Source organism: Chlorocebus sabaeus, chromosome 10, assembly GCF_047675955.1.
Source record: "Chlorocebus sabaeus isolate Y175 chromosome 10, mChlSab1.0.hap1, whole genome shotgun sequence".
Taxonomy (NCBI): Eukaryota; Metazoa; Chordata; class Mammalia; order Primates; family Cercopithecidae; genus Chlorocebus; species Chlorocebus sabaeus.
In genome coordinates, this window is record NC_132913.1 from 4313377 (window position 1) to 4331988 (window position 18612).

Sequence of the window (18612 nt, forward strand, 5' to 3'; positions counted from 1 at the left end):
ATGTTGTGGGGCGGGCGCCTGAGCAGAGGGGCTGAGTCGCCCACCCAAGGTCTGTGCTGAGCCGGGTGAGGCACTTCCCCAGCTCAGCCCACCTTCTGGACGGTCCCTTCTGGATGTGGCTGCTAGGGAGGGGCGGCAGTGGGGAGCCTGTGAGTTGTGTAGTGTCCATTTTCTTGCTCATGTGGGTTTTGTTTTGGTTTTTCTCTCATCCCAGTGTTAGCCCTTGGCATCCGGCTGCACTTGCCCGATGGGCTGTGTCTTGACCGCCGTAGAACAGCATCATCGGTGGCTGCCTCCTGGTGCCCACCTGCCCCCTGCTGCCACTCTCACCTTCCCACACCATCCTCTGTGACCTCTAGTCACCTTGAGCAATTCAAAACCCCCCAGTAAGATGCTCCATCTCTGTGGTCTCCTTACCTTTGTTGCAACCTCTCCCCTCTGTCTGAGCTGCCACCCACTCCAGGAAGTCCCACTGACTGCCCAGGCTAGATGAGATCTCCACCCCAGGGTCCCACAGCCTTAAGTGTTCCCTCATGTCAAGACAGAGACCCACATCTCATTCCTCTCTGCTGCACCAGCCAAGGTGCCCAAGGCCAGGCACAGAGCAGGTGCTTGGTGAGAGATGGCCAAGAGCAGCTGGCCTTGCCAAGGCTCCTGGACTGGGCGGGGGAAGTGCAGCGGGCAGCATAGGCCTTGAAAGGGTGAGCAGCGTGGGAAGGGTCCTGGCTCTGTCCTGGTACCAGGCATCCCTTGGTCCGGAACCCTGGCCTGGACCCTGGGCAGGCAAAGCTGATGTTCCTGGCAGCATGGGCTGGCTCTGGGTCTTGGAAGGGAGGGTATGTCTGCAGGCCTGCTGGCCTCGGCAGCTGCTGGGCTGGCCTCTTGCTCCTGGGGCTCCCCTCTGCTCCTGGGCCCACCTTTTTCTCCCTTCGCTTTCCACTCACACCCCCACCGCCGTTTCCTTCTGGTTCTTGTGAGGCCTTGCCCACTCCCTGGGAGAGGCCCCTGCCGAGACGTCAGTGTTGGCCTTTCTGCTGCCATGATGGAGATGCCTCCCGGGCTGCGAACAGGTGTGTCCCACCGCCGTCCTGGTCTTCCTGTCTGCTCTCCTGCAAACACATCTGGCACTCCTCATCGCTTTTCTGTGCCTCAGCTCTTTGTCTTTTTCTTCTCCTGCTCTTTCCTACCATGCCCCCCTCACCGCTCTTTGCCTCTGTATTTTGTCTCCCTGCTCCCACCTCTCTCTCCATCATGTGGAGCTCTGAGGTTGGAGGAGCAGGGCCCACAGAGGGAAGTCTGGGAGAGCCTGGTGGTCAGCAGATGCTCTCAGGGTCCTGGGCCAGCGCCCTCCTTTCCTAGAACTTTCCCCTCTCCTGGTGTGGCTCCCCTTTTCTGCCCCTGCCCACCCATCCTTCACCTCCTTCACCCCCCCTCCCCCTCCCAACACAGCTGAAGGAGGAGGACGGCTGCCACTCATCATGGGGGGCTGTGGAAGGTCCACCTCTGAGACCCTTGGTTGGGAGCACAGCTAGTGGCTGTGAGCTCATGTGTGTGCCCTTGTGTGTGGGGTGTGCAGAGCAGAGTGCCCGGGGCAGGTCACATCTAAAAACCCAGTCAGATTGGAAGCAGACTCTGCGTGGCCCCCCGGCAGTTCCTGGCCACCCCTCGCTGCCCTCCTTGTTCCGGGATGGCTCCTGCCGGTTCAGGGCCTGCTCTGCTGTTGCCTGTGGCGTTCATGGGTCTTGGACCCAGGGAATAGAGTCATGCAGAGAAGTGAGGCTGCCCCTGCTTGGCCGCTCCCCTGCTTGGCTCACTGTTCAGCTGCCAGGGTGGGGCGGAGCACCCAGGGGTACAGTGTGAGATCAGCAAGGAGGGTGCCCAGTCCTTCCTGCTGTCTTTGAAGCCTCCCTCCTCCTGGCTGTGGTCACTACGTCAAGCCTGTCCTGAGCTCCATTTTTGGCCTATTGTCCAGCCCTGGGTAGGGAGTGGGGAGGCCTGAAGACCTGGTGGACCCAGCCATGCCCTGGGGGATTGCAGCCCTGGGTGGGGACCCTGGGCTGTGTAATGGTGGCTGGAGGCTTCCCAGACCCTGTCTGTGCTGTTGGTGACTGAGCACTCTTGGTTTGGCCACTCTCCTTTCCAAGGTAACACTCTTCCCTTCTCTCTTGGCTTCGGCAGGTTCTCCAGAAGCTAGGAAAGGCAGATGAGACCAAGGATGAGCAGTTTGAGCAGTGCGTCCAGAATTTCAACAAGCAGCTGGTGAGTGTGGGTGGCCCTTGGCCTTAGGGAGTTTGTGAAAATTCAGCTGCCAGGTGGAAAATGGCACAAGCTGAATTTGTGGAGTACGAGAGCTTGGAGGAGGATAATCAGTTGGGCTGACAAGATCATGTAAGACTTCCTGGAGGAGGCAGCTCTGGCAATGCAGGCTGGGAAAGAAGAGGGTTGGGGTATGTTCGCTTTAGGTCCTTGGTAGGAGGCATAGTAAGGGTAGTTGGGGGAGGGGGAGGGTGGGATAGGAGCAGGCAATAGATTGTGGCCAGACTCGGGGAAACTTTGCATGTCAGGGGCAAGTGGGAGCTGTAGAAGCTTCTTTGCCAGGAGAATGGCATCTGCAGCAGTTAGTGTGGGGGCAGAGCTGGCTGGATTTGATTTGGGCATCTGCTGAGCATGGTGTGTGCCTGGCTCTGTGGCAGGCTCAAGGCTGGGCTGTTGGGAGGCGTCCACAGCCATCTCCAATTGGCCTGGCAGCATTCTGAGAGAGGGCTGAGAGCAGCTGGGAGGGCTGGGGAGCAGCTGGGAGGGCCTGGGAGCATTCTGGGAGATGGCCGGGAGTAGCTGGGAGGGCCTGGGGAGCAGCTGGGAGGGCCTGGGAGCATTCTGGGAGATGGCCAGGGAGCATTCTGGGAGAGGGCCAGGGAGCATTCTGGGAGAGGATTGGGAGCATTCTGGGAGATGGCCGGGAGTAGCTGGGAGGGCTGGGAGCAGCCGGGAGAGGGCTGGGAGCAGCTGGGAGAGGGCCGGGAGCATTTGGGAGAGGGCTGGGGAGCAGCTGGGAAAGCTGGGAGCATTCTGGGACAGGACCAGGAGCAACTGGGAGTGCTGGGAGCATTCTGGGAGAGGGCGGGGGAGCGGCTGGGAGAGCCAGGAGCATTCTGGGAGACAGCTGGGGAGCATTCTGGGAGAGGACCAGGAGCAGCTGGGAGGGCTGGGAACATTTTGGGAGAGGGCCGGGGAGCAGCTGGGAGGGCCAGGAGCAGCTGGGAGATGGCTGGGGAGCATTCTGGGAGAGGACCAGGAGCAGCTGGGAGGGCTGGGAGCATTCTGGGAGAGGACCAGGAGCATTCTGGGAGATGGCTGGGGAGCATTCTGGGAGAGGACCAGGAGCAGCTGGGAGGGCCAGGAGCATTCTGGGGGATGGCCGGGGAGCATTCTGGGAGAGGACCAGGAGCAGCTGGGAGGGCTGGGAGCATTCTGGGAGAGGACCAGGAGCAGCTGGGAGGGCTGGGAGCATTCTGGGAGAGGACCAGGAGCAGCTGGGAGGGCTGGGAGCATTCTGGGAGAGGACCAGGAACAGCTGGGAGGGCTGGGAGCATTCTGGGAGAGGGCTGGGAGCAGTGGGGAGAGGCCCCAGGGCCAAGTCGGCCTTGGCTTGCCAGAGGGGCTCAGCCTGACAGGCTTCCCTGGACAGGAACTGGGGAGCCACCTTGGCTGCTTGTCCTTTAGGCCAGTTATGGGAGGAGTTTCAAGGCCCAGGTAGACCCTGTGGCAGGGATATCTACTGCCTCTGTGACCCTGGACAATTCCTTCCCAGGGCCCCTTGGGCCTCAGTTTCCTCACCTGCAAAATAGAGGCTTGAACAAGAAACATGGTCTTAGGTTCTGATTCCGTCTCTGGGAAGTCCCATGGCATGTCCCTACTCAGCTGGCTTCATCGGGTTGTGGGTTGCTCTGAAGGCCCTTTATTAGTTGCTGTGGCCGTGGGCCAGGAACTGCTGTGTTTGACAGACATCTTTGCAATCCTTGAAATGGGGGCTGATAGTCTCCTCATTTTGCAGATGAGGCACTTGAGTTTCAGAGAGGTTACGCACAGCTTCCAAGGCTATGTAGCTGGTGTGTAGCTCGGCGGCCTTTGGCTCACTCTCGAGTTTCCTCTCTGGAGCTGATCCCTTGTCCTGAGGGCAGCTGGCTAGGATGGGGAGATAGGTTAGGGGTGGAGTTGGTGGGGGCCCCTTAGAACAGGCTGAGCTGGCTGGGCACTGTGGCTCATGCCTGTAATCCCAGCATTTTGGGAGGCCGAGGCGGGCAGATCATGAGGTCAGGAGTTCGAGACCAGCCTGGCCAATATGGTGCCTCTACTAAAAATACAAAATTAGCCAGGCGTGGTGGCATGCACCTGTAGTCCTCGCTACTCAGGAGGCTGGGGCAGAAGAATCTCTTGAGCCTGGGAGGCAGAGGTTGCAGTGGGCTGAAATCGTGCCACTGGACTCCAGCCTGGGCTACAGAGCAAACCTCCGGTCTCAAAACAAACAAACAAACAAACAAACAAACAAACAAAAAACAGACTGAGCTTTGACAGTGAGGGAAGCACAGTTGGGAGCTGAGGCTCTGTGTGGCCTGGCCCCAGGGCTGAAACCACAGTGTTGCTGTGTCCACTGTCCCTCAGAGTCACCCTCTCTGGGTCTCTGACTCTGGGCAAGCAGTCACTCACTGCTCCTTGGACAGAGGGGTTAGACAGAGAGGCCAGGGCTAAAGATAGCCAGTGCTTCAGGCTGCCAGGTGGCTGCTGGGCTGTGGGTGTGGAGCAGTCCTGAGATGGGCCTCTGTCTGCCCGCGGGCTCGGGTTTGGTGGGGCGGCTGGCTTTTCAGGGGCCAGGGCTGGCAGTTGGGGTCGGGGTTTTAAGGTCGTGTTCAAGGCTGGGGCTAAGGCAGCCAGCTGGTTCTGGATTTGATTGGTGTGTGGATTTGATTGGTGTGTGGGGATGGCAGGGTGTGGGGGTGGGGGTGGGGACCAGGCAGGAATGGGGTGAAGGTCACTGTTGTTGGGGAAGTGAGTTCAGGAGGCTGCAGTGGGCTTGGGGGCCCTGGGAAAGGAGAGAGAGAATGGGGCGTGGGAAGACTGGAGGCAGAGCTTTTTTTTGCCCCGATTCTGTGAGCCCCAAGCCTAGTGGGCCCAGTGCTAGGAGGGACAAAGATGGCAGGTGATTCAGTCTTTAAAGAAGCGAAACTCCCACCACTTCCTATGGCGGTGGGGGGCCCTAGGTGAGGGTGTAGGTCACCCTGCTGTCACCTGATCTCACAAGGACCCAGGTGCACAGCCCCTCCTGGGCCCACCAGGCGCTGGTCACAGGAGCACCCCTGCCTTCTGCCGCTGCTCTGAGAGCCCATGGGGCCTGCTTTCCCCTCCCCTAGAGCACCGCACAGCCAGCACAGGCCCTTCTGGAAGCCAGCCTGGGTCTCCAGGGCATCCCAGCTCTTCTTCCTAGGGGCCGTCTGTAGCTCTCCAGGCCGCAGGGCTGTCATCGCTGTTTGTCTGTCACTGAGGTGGGGCAAGTCTGACTCCTTGTCCCCAGGGCCTCCCCAAGGTTTTGCTCAAAATGGGCATCCCTGGCTATTGCATGAAGGTCGTCCCCTGAATTGATGGCTGAGGGGTGAGAGTCAGAGCTGGAGCCAGAGGGGTCCACGCAGGAGGGCCGTCCCTGTCCCTAGACCCGCTGGGAACACAGGGACTTGGGTGCTCAGGCCACCCGTGGGGACTGATCTCCAGGGAGGCCTGGAGAGGGCTTGCATCCGGATGCTGCTGAGCCCAGCCGCACTGGAGCTGCTCCAGGCCCTTCCTGACTCCCCCAAGTCCTGTAGCTGGGACACGGGCCGAGGTGGGCAGTGGCTCCCAAATCTTATCTTTCCCCAGCTGGGCTCTGTGAACTCTGGGACCTCCAGAGAATTCCTTCTCAGATCCCTGTTTAGGGGCTGAGGGAGCCGGTCTGGAAGTAAACACCACTGCTCTGTACTGGCCTGGGCGCTGCTCTGCAGGAGGCAGCTGGCTGGGCCTCCGTCGGGGGAGGACTGTGTCCACCCTGGGGACTGAGGAGGAGCTTAGGAAGCCAGCTGCAGTGGGCACAGGGAGGCAGCGCTCCAGCTGGCCCCTCGCACATCTGCGTGCCACGTGCCGGCGCACAGCCCAGCGTTGTTTGGGAAACACAAGGAGCCCTGGTACGGCCTGAAGGCCAAGGCCGGGGGAGCACAGCGACCCACCCCGTGGGGACTCCTGCGGCGGGGGGTGGGTGGGTGGGAGCCTGAGAGGTGTGGCTGGGATGGTGGAAGCTTGGCAGGGAGAGAAGCTGGATCTGGAAGATTTGGTGACATCAGGGGACACAATAGCATCCCGTCATGAACACACTAATCCTCGTCTCAACCAACAAAGCCTTTAATTGTGAAGACTTAGGGTGGCTGTGTCAGGAGTGAGGTGGACCCTTCCTCATTCGTCGGCCCCGCAGGGTCTCCATCCGACCCCCGAATGGAATTCCAGGGAGGTCTCCGTGTCCGTGGAGTGCTCTTCTGTTTCTTCACTCCGTCTCATATCAGCGGGCCTTGAACTGGGGTGTTCGTAAAGATGATGATTAGCCAGTGTTTTACACCCTACTCTACGGGGGATTAAAGGCATTGTAGAGATTTTTTTTTTTTCACCTGTCTTCTCTTTAAATTATATATTCTATGTGCTGCTCTGAAGCTCTCCCTGTGGATGTCTCTACTGTCACACAGAAGCATTCATCATAGTAGGCAGATCTGCTGGTTCTCAGGGCCACGTCACTACCCATTACCCACAAAACATGCTGCGGGCTGCGTGCCCAGGCTCGGAGGGTCTCGTGGGCTCTCCCAGTCTCTGTGTGACTGGGCCGGTCACCGACCCTCTGTCCGCTTCTTTGCTGCCAGGTGAGGCAGTGGTGTTGAGAAGACCATCTGGAAGGTGCTGGTCCCCAAGGCACCAGGGCAGGAAGAGCGGCCCCACCTAAGGACGGGGAAAGACCTGCAGTGGGGAGACAGAAGAGGGTTTGAGGGTGCTGGGGGTGAGCCTGTGGAGGTGGCCGGGTCCCTGCTGGCCTTCGCCTGGAGATTGACCTGAACGGATGGGGCCCACCTTCCAGCTCTTGCGCAAGCGTGCAGCTGGCCAGACTGGCGCTCTGCAGGCATGCTGGGTCTCCTGGGACCATGGCCAGCTGCCCCTCCTCCAGGGCAGGAGGTGTCCAGAACATGGGTGTCCCTGAGGCTTGGGCTGGCAGCAGGCAGAGGAGGCCGGGGGGTGCCCTTCCACTCTGAAGGTCAGCCTCAGCCACTGTCGCTCTCCCAAGCCCCGTCTCTGCCTCGCGTTCCTGTCCTTAGCATGAAGCCCATCTCCTGAGGCCTTCCTTCAAGCTCCAGAGCCTGGCCTGTCTCACTGGATCTGAGGAGAGCCAGGCAGGGATCATTCACCTTCCACTGAAAGACGAGGAGAATGAGGTTCAGAGGGGCTCACTAGCTTACTGAGGGCTGCGTGGCTAGTACAGGACACAGCCGGGTCTGCATGGCCTCAAAGCCCGTGTGCAGCCCACTCTTTGCACATGGCTTCTGGAAACTTCCACAGCTCACTGAGCATGGTCTCAGACCTCAGGGCTGGCATCGCCTGTTGTTCACCCCTCCTGGAACCTGGCGTTCTCCACTCAGCTTTCCTGGCTCTGGTGTTGATGTCGCAGAGGGACTTGTGGCCTGGCCCATGCTTCTACCCTCTCCACTGGTCTTGCTGTCTCAGGAAGCCCCTGGAGGCTACTCTCCCAGCTCAGGGAGCTTCACCACCCAGCCTGCTGCCCCCTCAGCCTTTTCCCTCTACATCCTATGTCCCTGCTCTCAGCTGGGCCAGTGAGTCCTGGCCATGACCCCTGCATTCTGCAGCCCTGCTCTAATGCCATCTCTTCCTCAGGTGGTCTGTCCCTGCACAGGCTCGCACCGGCCCTCTTTTCCTAGTATGAGGCAGTGGGAGCTCTCTGTCCTTGGGCACCACCTGAGCTTGTGCAGCAGGGGGCCTGGCGGTCACCACACCTGCCTTGTCCATACTCCTGTGCTCGTTGCTTACTTGTCTGCAGCTGTCTGAGGGCAGGTCTGTGAGTGCTGGTGCTGCTGCACACTGGTGCTGTGCTGTATGTGTGTCATTCAGCCGTAACCCCAGCATGTCATCCTTGAGGGGGCATCTTTGTCTTCCTGCCTTCCTTCCCGGGCTGAGAATGGCATCTGGAAGAGGGCAGGTGCCCACAAACATGGGCAAGGGTGCCTGTGGACACAGGGCTCCTGAGGCAGGAGTGGTGGCCATAGCTGCTGTCCTGTTGGGAGGTCAGCTGATCAGTGGCTGCTGTCAGGAGAGCAGCCTGGTTCATTCGTGTGAGGATGGTAGGAAGGAGAGGGGTCAGGGACTGGGTGTGCCATCAGTCCCTGACCTCAGCCTTGACCTTCTCTTTGCAGACTGAGGGCACCCGGCTGCAGAAGGATCTCCGGACCTACCTGGCCTCTGTCAAAGGTAGGAGGCAGGCAGGGTGCACCTGGCCCATGTAGAGCTGGTGGGTACAGAGCTGGGGAGGGTGGGACAAGGGCTATCAGTGGGAGCCCACATACTTCCTTTCTGTCCCACAGCCATGCACGAGGCTTCCAAGAAGCTGAATGAGTGTCTGCAGGAGGTGTATGAGCCCGACTGGCCTGGCAGGGATGAGGCAAACAAGATCGCAGAGGTGAGCATGGGACAGGTGTCCCTGCCCTTCTCAGAGGGCCCTCTGGTCTCAGCTCCTGTCCCACTCTGCCGTGCCCTCTGGGACCAGCCTCTCTGGTTCTCAGGCATTCGCGTGCTGTGTGCCCTGTGGCAAGCTGCCCTCCCTCTCCGAGGGCCTTTCTCCTGACTCGCCCTCACGCCAAGATGGGGCAGATGGTGGGTCGTGTTGTCCTTATTTGTGTGTTATGGTTCATGACTCACAAGACCTCCCTGGCTGACCCCAGTCCTCAGTGTATCTGATCCTCACAGTCACCCCAATAGGGCAGGAACTTTTACCCCATCTTACAGATGGGGAAACTGAGGCTCTGAGAAGCCACCGAGCTGTGAAGAGATGGGGCCGGGGGTGGTCCCTGTGAGGAAAGCACTGGGGTGGGTGTGGCCCAGCATCCCTGGTGGCACTGTCGTGCTCTTGCCTGTCTCAGAACAACGACCTGCTGTGGATGGATTACCACCAGAAGCTGGTGGACCAGGCGCTGCTGACCATGGACACGTACCTGGGCCAGTTCCCTGACATCAAGGTGAGAGGCCCACTTGCTGGGACCTTCCTGTCCCTTTGGGTCTCAGGGCTATGGGAGGAAGCCTCACGGCACGTGTGTGTGTATGTGTGTGTGTATGTGTGTGTGTATGTGTGTGTGTAAGTGTGTGTGTGTATGTGTGTGTGTGTGTGTGTGTGTGTATGTGTGTGTGTGTGTGTATGTGTGTGTGTGTGTGTGTGTGTGTGTGTGTGTGTATGTGTGTATGTGTATGTGTGTATGTGTGTGTGTATGTGTGTGTGTGTATGTGTGTGTGTATGTGTGTGTGTGTGTGTGTGTGTGTGTGTGTGTGTGTATGTGTGTGTGTGTATGTGTGTGTGTGTATGTGTGTGTGTATGTGTGTGTGTATGTGTATGTGTGTGTGTGTATGTGTGTGTGTATGTGTGTGTGTGTGTATGTGTGTGTGTGTGTGTGTGTGTATGTGTGTGTGTGTGTGTGTTGCTGTGGAGTGGCTGGCTCTATGATTGTGGAAGGTGTAGAAGGGTGAGTAGGGCCTAGGCGTGTGTGTGCCTGCAGGTCCCCTGTGTTTATACCATGTGTGCTTGGAAGGGTATGTGTGCATGTCACCTGTTGTCTGGGTCTACATGTGTGGGTGTGTTTGTGTGGTTGTGTGCATTCACAAAGCCTGCTGTCTCTGCTGGGCCTGGGTGAGTGCTAGGAGCTGGCAGTGTCTCTGGTCTCCACCGAGGTGAGTGGTCCCCGGTGATGTGCACATGGGAGCCTGGGTTGACCATTGGGTTGGACGAGATCCCCTTGGTGGGCAGGATGGGGGTGTCATGCTCATGCTGGCCTCAGGGGCCCCCAGTGCAGATGCCTCAAGCTCCCCGAGTCTGATTGTTGGTGGCTCTGGAGATGAGACGCCAGGGGCCAGGCCAAGGAAAAGACTTGGCTGACACGTCACCAGCTGGTGGACACAGACACATGGGCTCAGTGCAAGGAACTGGTTTCACACACTGGGACTGGGCTGCCGGGAGGGGGCGAGCTCTGTCACCAGGAGGGTTCCTGTGGAACTGGGGTCTCCTGCCCGCCCTGCGAGTCCCTCCAGGGTCCACTGGACCTGGAGCCTCAGCAGGGGTGCCAGGCCCCGCTCAGCACCCTCCTCTGTCTGCCCTAGTCACGCATCGCCAAACGGGGGCGCAAGCTGGTGGACTACGACAGTGCCCGGCACCACTACGAGTCCCTTCAAACTGCCAAAAAGAAGGATGAAGCCAAAATCGCCAAGGTAAGGGCTGGAGGCCGGTCGGGGCCGCATCTGCAGGAGGCTGAGAGAGGTTGGGTGTCTAGGACCCTAAGGGTGGAGCCTTCCTCCTGCCTGGCCCCAGGTGGCTGAGCTGGGGGTGGGGACGCTGCTGGGCCCAGGCCGGTGAGTGAGAGGCCCCTGTGGGTGCCTGGGTGAGGTCCACTGTAGGCCCATTCCTGCCCCCACCCCTGTTTCACCCCGGCCCCTCAGCCCTGATCCAGGCCACCAGCCAGCCTGAGAATGGGCCTCTTGGGTTTCCCTGGAACGGCGCCGCCCTGCCTGGCGAGCCGGGTGGAATTCGTCACACGATCCCAGGCGACCTGTCCCTGGCTGGAGCGAGCCAGTAGGTGCAGAACTGGCCCCACTCATCCTGTGATGCGGGGCTGGGGCGGCCCCCTCCTCCGGGCAGGGCCTTGCTTGCTGGCCCCTGTGCTGCTAACCACAAGCACCTTTTGCCTCTGCAGTTGGAGTTCACCCCCTCTCCTGGCCCCTCGGGCTCCCCCTAATTCTGTCGGCCTCAAGGGCCCGTATCTGCTTAGGGCGGCCCCCGCGCGTGGGGCGTGTGGACGTGCATTTAATCTGTGTGTCTCTGTTTCTCTCTCCCTACCTCCCTGGTCTCTCTACCTTCCTTTGCCTTGACCTCCCCACCCCAGCCTGTCTCGCTGCTTGAGAAAGCCGCCCCCCAGTGGTGCCAAGGCAAACTGCAGGCTCATCTCGTAGCTCAAACTAACCTGCTCCGAAATCAGGTGACACTGGCTTCTAACCTTGCACGTGCTGGCGCCTTCCGGTCTGTCGTCCTGTCCTCTTGCCCTGCGGCGGAATGCGGGGCTGGTGTCTGAGCCCGGCCGGGGCAGGGTTTTTCAAAGGCCTTCCCTGAGAGAGCTCCTGCTTCAGAGGAGACCTGAAGTCAAATGTAGGGTTCAAAGGAACTGGCTGAGGGGCTCTGTGTGACCTGGGTGGGGACGTAGGTGTGCCCACTCCGTGTCTGCGTCTGTGGTCGTTCCTGGAGACTCCTCTGAAATCCTAGTGGTCCAGGAATGCCTTTGAGCCATTGGTCCTCTGTGACGGCTCCTTTGGGGAGGGAGGCGACATCTTCAGGCCCCTGTACTGCCATGCCTGTCCTTCAAGCCTCGTGACAACTCCGAGATCATCTTGAATTTACTGAGCAGACAAAGCTGCCCAGAGAGGCACATCACAGCTTCCTCCCAGGGCCCCAGAGCCAACGGTTAGGGGAAGGGTTGGGGTTCTCTTGACTGAAGCCCCTGCATCCTTTTCCTGGGACTTGTGGTCCCCGTGGTGACTCTGGAGGAGTTACTGGGAGGACCCTCCAGTCTGGCTGGGATGCTGAGACCTGGAGGGGAAGCATGGGTCCTCGGCCTTTGGGGATTCATGGAGGGCAAGTGACCAGCACCACAGTGTTCCTGGGGGGCTTCCTGGAGGAGGCTCTTTTTACAAAACTCCTGGGCCATCTCACCATCCTGGCCATAGAGCTATGGTCTTCTCAGCCCCTTGTCCTCCGAATGGGCCACAGTGTGGCCAGGGACCTCTGGATGCAGTGCCCTATGAGAGGTGGGTCACGTGGTTTTCTCTCCAGTGAAACTGAGGCACATTTCGGGTCAGCGTAGTCACAGCCTGGATGCGGCCCTCACACTTCTTCACATTCCCGAGGGGCCAGCGCTAGGGGCCCGGCCCAGGAGGTTGGGTTTCTCTCTGGGCAGCTGCCCCATTTTTTCCAAGCTGCCTGTTGATTTCATCATTTTCCTGGAGTGCCTGCGACATGGAACGCTCTGGGTGGGCTTGGCATGGCTTGCTGTCCAATTTCTTTTTCTTTTTTTTGAACGGGTCTCACTCTGTTCCCCTGGCTGGAATACAGTGATGCGATCATGACTTACTGCAGCCTTGATTTCCCCAACTCAAGCAATCCTCCCGCCTTAGTCTCCCGAGTAGCTGGGACCACAGGCACACATCACCGTGCCTGGCTAATCTACGTTTTTTGTAGAGACTGTGCCTCATTATGTTGTCCAGGCTGGTCTTGAACTCCTGGGGCTGAGCGATCCACCTGCTTCGGCCTCCCAAAGTGCTGGGATTACAGACATGAGCTGCTGCTCCTGGCCTGGCTGTCCAATTTCTCACCTGATCTGCTGCCTGATTTCTTTTAGGCCAGTGCTGACTTTGGAGGCACTGAGTGCTGACAGCCTCATCCTGAGATCAGGGTGGCCGTGGAGAGCCAGGGGCTGGGGGTGATGCCTAGGGGCCTTCAATAGGCCTGAGACTTCATCTGCCTCTGGAGGTGGAGGAGGAACCAGGGGCTGGAGGGGGTGCACCCTGCCAGTCAGTTTAGCACTTGGGCTAGAAGGGAAATGGGACTACTGACTGAGGGCTGGGGTTTCTGAATAATTTTCCCTGAAACAGGTGAAACATTTTTTTGTGGATAGGAGAACTCCTTAGGAGGCTATGGGGCCTGCCCAGCGCTTTTGGGCTCCTGGGACAGGTGTGGTTGGGACTCTGGAGGGAGGGCCTGCCCCCACGCCCACCCTGGGGGAGCAGCAAGAGGGTGAGGCAGGCGATCACATCTTTGGGTGCTGGGCTGTGAATGTTTCACAGTTTGGCCAAACTGGCTGTCTCAATTGGGTCCCATCTTTATTTGAGCACATCCTGCTTGTCCCCACCCCACTCATACCTGGTTGGAGGCTGGAGAGCCTTTGGAGTGACCTGTGGGCAGCTGGCTGGCTGTGAGATGGGACAGCTGGGACTCCGGGGCTGCCCTGCTGGGGGACTTGACTTTGGGGAGACAGTGCATGCTCCCTAGGCTGTAGCAGGGGAGCTGGCCGGCTCCATGAGGACCCTGGGCCAGTTCTGAGTTGCTCTCCACACCTGCCCTAGCGTCCTGAGTGCTGTCCTCGGGACCCCGGGCCCACGTGACTCTTAGCTTCAGTGGAGCTGGGGTGGGGGCACTCTCTCCTCATGGCAGACAGCCCTCACCTTACTCCCTGCCCCTTCCACATGCTTCCGAAAGAGCCAGAATATGAGGAATGCCAACCAGAGGGAATACAAGACACAGGTCCTGACTTCAGGAACTCAAGCGGAACTGTCCGGGCTCTGGCTTTCTGTAGCGTTGCTGCGCTGTGAGAGCATGGCTGGGGGCAGATGTGCCCCCTAGACAAGCTGCAGTGCTGTCTTCACTGCTGTCCCCACCGTTGCCATCTGGGCAGTTGCGGGGGTGGTGGCTGCATCCTCATGGAGAGGGGGTCCTAGTGAGTAGAGAAGCCGGGCGGTTCAGGCAGCTTCATGTGGAATGTGGGACTTTAGACCCAGTCTTGGCCGTTGAGGGCGGGGAGTATGTGTGATGGTGCTTGGCTCACAACAGTACGCCTAGGAGTCACTTATTTTATGAGTTCCATAGAACCGGGGTTGGCAGCCCCCCTTTCAGGTCCTGGGATGCCCAGAGAAGTAGGGCAGAGATGGCCCAGCCATAGCCTGGAGAGGCAGGAGGGACAGTATTCCTCACTCCAGCCTGGTGTGGGTTGCCCAGGGCCCCTGGATCTAAGAGAGGCATGCATGTTTGAATAGACATTCTCCCCGCCCCCTAAATCTGCCTTTACATTTTTATTAGATTCTAAAAAGTCAGGCAAGGAGCCCACACCCACTCTAGCGAGTAGCTGGAGGTCACTTGTGAGAAGCCGTGGTGGCCCCTCCTCTAGTCCCAACCCAAGTCCCTGGGGCTAGGGGCTGACCTGGGCTAGTCCTGCTGCCTGAGACTGGATGGGGCCCAGGCTGGCTGGGCTTGGGGCAATCGTGTGCTTTGTGGTTAAGTGGCCTTCCGGCCATCTGGCTGCCTTTGCCAGAAGGCAGCCCAGCCCGGGCCCCAGCCGGGGCCTGAGAACGTGAGGCTGCTGGCGGGAAGTTTCCCTAGGCGGGGCCTGACACGTTCCTGGGCTGTGACTCACACCCCGAATCTCTGAGTCACTCTCCCCAGCAGTGTCCTCCTGCAGTGAGCCAGCAGAGCCCCTTCCCCAGGCGGGCGGGCGGGTGGGCACCAGGCGGGGTCTGTGACTCACCTGCCGCCTGTAGTCCCTTCCCCAGCACTCTGTGGCCGTGCGATGGGGCCTGAGCGCCACCGTCTGGTGGGTGTGAGCAGCCTGGGGGGCGCAGGGCCTGCCCTGGGGAAGGTGTGGGCCGGGAGTAGGACCAGGCACCGCCCAGCCGCCCGGCCGCCTCCTCCCTGACCCTGCACCCTCCTCTAGGGTCCCCCTGACGTTCCTAGAGGTGCCTGAGTGGCTGCCTCTGGTCTCCCTCTGGTGGAGACAGGTCCCAGGAGGAGAGGGCTTTGTGGGAAGGACTGTCCCTGGGAGGTGAGGTGAAGGATGGTGGCTGAGGCTGCCAGGAGCTGGCCCTCAGAAACGGGGAGGGAGCACTCAGGGGCAGGGGCGGTGGGGGACAGCAACAGATGCTGCCTTGAGAGCCAGAAGGCAGTGGCAGGGCTGGCGCCTAGCCTGAGGGGGTTCATGTGGAAGTGGGCGGGGTCCCCACTTGGCTGGGTCTGGGGTCTGCCTCTGTGCATGTCCTGTGTCCAGCTCACCAAGCCCCGGACTGGCCCCTCTTGTGCCCTCCTCGCCGCTCACTGCCCTCCCGGCTACCTGGGCCTCTCTTTGGCAATGGCTGCTCAGCCCTCCCTTTCTCAGACGTCCTCAGGGTCCCGGAGGGCTGCAGGGGGAGGTTGCCAGCGTGGGTGTCCGCATCCAGTTCAGCCTATGTCTTGCCCAGAGCCCTGGTCCTGGCGCCCTGGCCAGGAGGGGCGGGCAGGAGGTGGGTGGATTGGCCACGGGGCTGGGCTGGCTGGGACAGACACCCAGCAGAGGGGAATGACCCGTGCTGCTCTCCAGGCCGAGGAGGAGCTCATCAAAGCCCAGAAGGTGTTTGAGGAGATGAATGTGGATCTGCAGGAGGAGCTGCCCTCCCTATGGAACAGGTGAGGCCCGGCCCGGTGCCTGTGTGCTGCGGTGCCTGGGCCCTCTCGGGTTTGTGTCTCTGGTGCGCATGTGTGGTTGTTCGTGGATGAGTGTGTTTCTGAGTTGCTGCCTTGACCTGCCTGTTCACCTGGCCCCCATCCTTCTGCCCTTCCATAGCCGCGTAGGTTTCTACGTCAACACGTTCCAGAGCATCGCGGGCCTAGAGGAAAACTTCCACAAGGAGATGAGCAAGGTAGGCCCTGGGGACTCCTCTGAGGGGCCACGCTCCACCCTGGCCAAGGGTCAGAGTCAGAGTTGTGGGAGGGGCGGCCTGAGCTCCTCCTTCCCTGCCAGGTTCAGCACACACTGGTGACCACAGCGCTCCCTCCATGCCCCGTGGAACAGCCCCCTTCAGGAGTGCCTGGGCCCAGGGAGTGCAGCAGGGCATGCCGGGAGGCTGTGAGCGTTTTCTGGGTCCTGGCCTGGGCAGACCACCTGAGAATGTAGACCAGGCCCTCTCAAACTGGGAATGTGTTCTCTAGCAACCTTGGCCCAGGGAGTGCAGTGTTAGACAATGGTGGCAGTTTCTCAATTTGTAGGAAAAAAATTACCAGCATTTTCTCAATTTTAATTTTATTCCCATGTTTTTGAGACATTTAAATAGGCCTGTTTCGTCTGCATGAATCCACTGTGCGACAGGGTCTGGACTGATTAGCCTACCTTTCTCTGTTGTGTTATTTTCATTTTAACCTATCTGGCAACTAAAACGCAAAGGTGTTGAACTTTGCAGTTGGAGAGACCCAGGGCTGGCACCTCCGCCCCCAATGGTGGGTCTGACTTTGTGTCTCGGGCCCAGAGGGATGAAGTGATGATGGTGGATTCCAGGCCCAGGGTCAGAGGAGGAAAAGCAGCTTGGGGCCTCTCCTGACTCACACCCCTGAGTATGGTTTCTTGCCTTTTAGACTTTCTCTTTCCTTCTTACCTTTTCCCCTTTCCCTTCGAAGATTTGAGACAACTTATGAAAAGTTTAAAAAAACAGAGAGAGGTGTTTTAGAGAAGAAACATTTATATAAAATTAGTCTGTAAAAATATATGCCACAGGACATAGTTGTTTATAAATAGGATGAAAATTCAGCTGTGAGCTCCCTAGTGGCCAAATCAAAGAGAGGAATATTCTCAGTAATGAGAATCACCACGTGTGAGGAATAAACCTTCTCTCGTGCCTGTGCTTTCAGTGAAATATCCAGCAGTTGCAGTGTGGTCTGAAAGCATCTTGGCAAAATGACCTTAACAATTAAGATCAACAGTCTGCCAAAACAATTTTTAAGAGAAAAGTATAAAAATAGTTCATGCTCTGTGTGGCATTTTAGGATATCCCTATAAGTAGGAGGGGAAAAGATAGCTTCCAGAGACAACAGGCATTAGTGATGTAGCCCACTGGCCCCGTTTTGTTGCCTCTTGGTTTTTCTAGGTTTGGTGTGCTGGTTCCTTGCTTTCACAGATGGGAAAAGAGGAGCTTGTTCCTGGCCAGGGGCTGGGGGTAGTGGTCAGAAGCAGAGGTGTTTGGGGAAGCTGGGGCTGTTTGGTGGCCCTGGAAGCCCCCCACCTCCTCACTGTCTCTCCCACAGCTCAACCAGAACCTCAACGACGTGCTGATCAGCCTGGAGAAGCAGCACGGGAGCAACACCTTCACGGTCAAGGCCCAGCCCAGGTGCGTGCGGGGAAAGCCCTGGCACACGTGACTGTGTGCACGGCAGGGGCAGGGCTTCTTCCTGTGACCCTGTTGGTGCCCTCCCTGGTCCCCTGTGAGTTTGGCCTTGGAGGTCTAGGGACCTTCCTGTCTTGGCCTGTCTGTGCTCAGGGAAGCAGGTGAGGGCAGGTCTCTGTCTCAAATGTCCCTGTCCCTCTGGCTGTGTTCGTTGAGGAAGGAGCACTCTGGGGAGTCCACGGGTCCCTGAGCCGACGGACCCCGTCATTGTGGAGCAGGAGCATCCGGGGTTGGGGTGGGCAGCCTGCTCAGCTTTGGGGACTGGGGGGTGTGAACAGGACTGAATGACTCTGGGGTGTGCAGTCCACTCAGAGCAGGGAGGTAGCACCACCCTTCTCTCTCCTGCTCCTGGAAAAGCTCATGTCCCTGGATGGCAGCATTCTGCTCACCCGCATGGGTGTCCTCTTCCTGTCCTCAGCCTGGGAAGCCCAGCTGCAAGGAGATCTCTGTTTCCTGAGGGGGAACCATGGGGGAGGAGGGAAACGCCTTGCTCTCCTGGCTGTGGATCAGAGGAAGCAGCGAGCCTGGGACTTCCCCTCCCTTCTGGCCGTGTCTGCGTGTGTGTGTGTGAGGGGGACTGTGTGCGACAGGTGTGAGTGTGTGCATACACACACACACATATCACAGCAGAGCGCTGAGAGCACCGGGGAACTCTGTAAAACGGGCCGACTGTCTGCTTCCTGGGGTATTGCCTGGGATGATGAGGGTATTGGGTGGTGGTGATTGCCCCCTACTTCCCTGAACATAAAATAGTTGTGGCTGAGAGAGGGGCCGTGGTGACCTGAGGCTGGGAGTGGGGAGGTGAGGAGGGAGGCGTTGTGGCGGTGGGGGGGTGTGGGCGGGGGTTGTGGAATAAAGGCCAAAATGTGAATCCAAGGTTGGGCAGGGAGGGGCAGCTGCCTGGCCTGTAGGCACAGGTGGGAACACTGGGATGGGTCAGCAGGGGGTAAGCGTGGCGGTCCTGGGCAGAACCATGGCTCCCCTCAGGAAGGAGGTGGAGGGAAGAGAGAGGGGCAGTGGAGGCCCAGGAGCCTCCCTTCCAGCCGAGTGGCGTCTTGTGCACTTTGTGCTGGCCTGGGGGCCTTTTCCGGCACTGTGGGCACACCTGGAGCTCCTGGGGACTGGGACCACAGGCAGGGTGACTCTCCCCTGCCCTGAGCCTCCTGCCCCTCACCAGGCCCTGTTAGCATCACCCCAGGCACCTGGTCACAGGAGGGGCCTGCCGGAGCACCCTGGGATAGCAGGCCCAGGCCCTCTGCAAGGCCTCTGGCACTTAGGAGAGGCTTTTGCCCCTTTGTCCTCTGAGCAGAGGGGTTGGCAAAGAGGGAAGGGGAC

The 18612-nt window shown here is 59.2% G+C and overlaps 1 protein-coding gene across 18 annotated transcripts in view; it reads left to right on the forward strand.

The window, feature by feature from the left end:
- Positions 1-18612, forward strand: part of BIN1 (bridging integrator 1) — a 60561-nt gene that overhangs the window by 29227 nt on the left and 12722 nt on the right. For 9 of the 18 annotated variants that reach the window (XM_073019591.1, XM_007964621.3, XM_007964625.3 and 6 more), the window contains exons 2-10: positions 2179-2259; positions 8487-8541; positions 8655-8749; positions 9210-9305; positions 10435-10542; positions 11214-11306; positions 15444-15529; positions 15687-15762; positions 17138-17220. In XM_073019591.1, coding sequence (XP_072875692.1) covers positions 8657-8749; positions 9210-9305; positions 10435-10542; positions 11214-11306; positions 15444-15529; positions 15687-15762; positions 17138-17220 — 635 coding nt within the window. In that variant the 5' untranslated portion in view covers positions 2179-2259; positions 8487-8541; positions 8655-8656. The remainder of the gene's footprint in view (positions 1-2178; positions 2260-8486; positions 8542-8654; positions 8750-9209; positions 9306-10434; positions 10543-11213; positions 11307-15443; positions 15530-15686; positions 15763-17137; positions 17221-18612) is intronic. The other 9 variants (XM_007964624.3, XM_007964628.3, XM_007964633.3 and 6 more) reach the window with 1 other exon arrangement.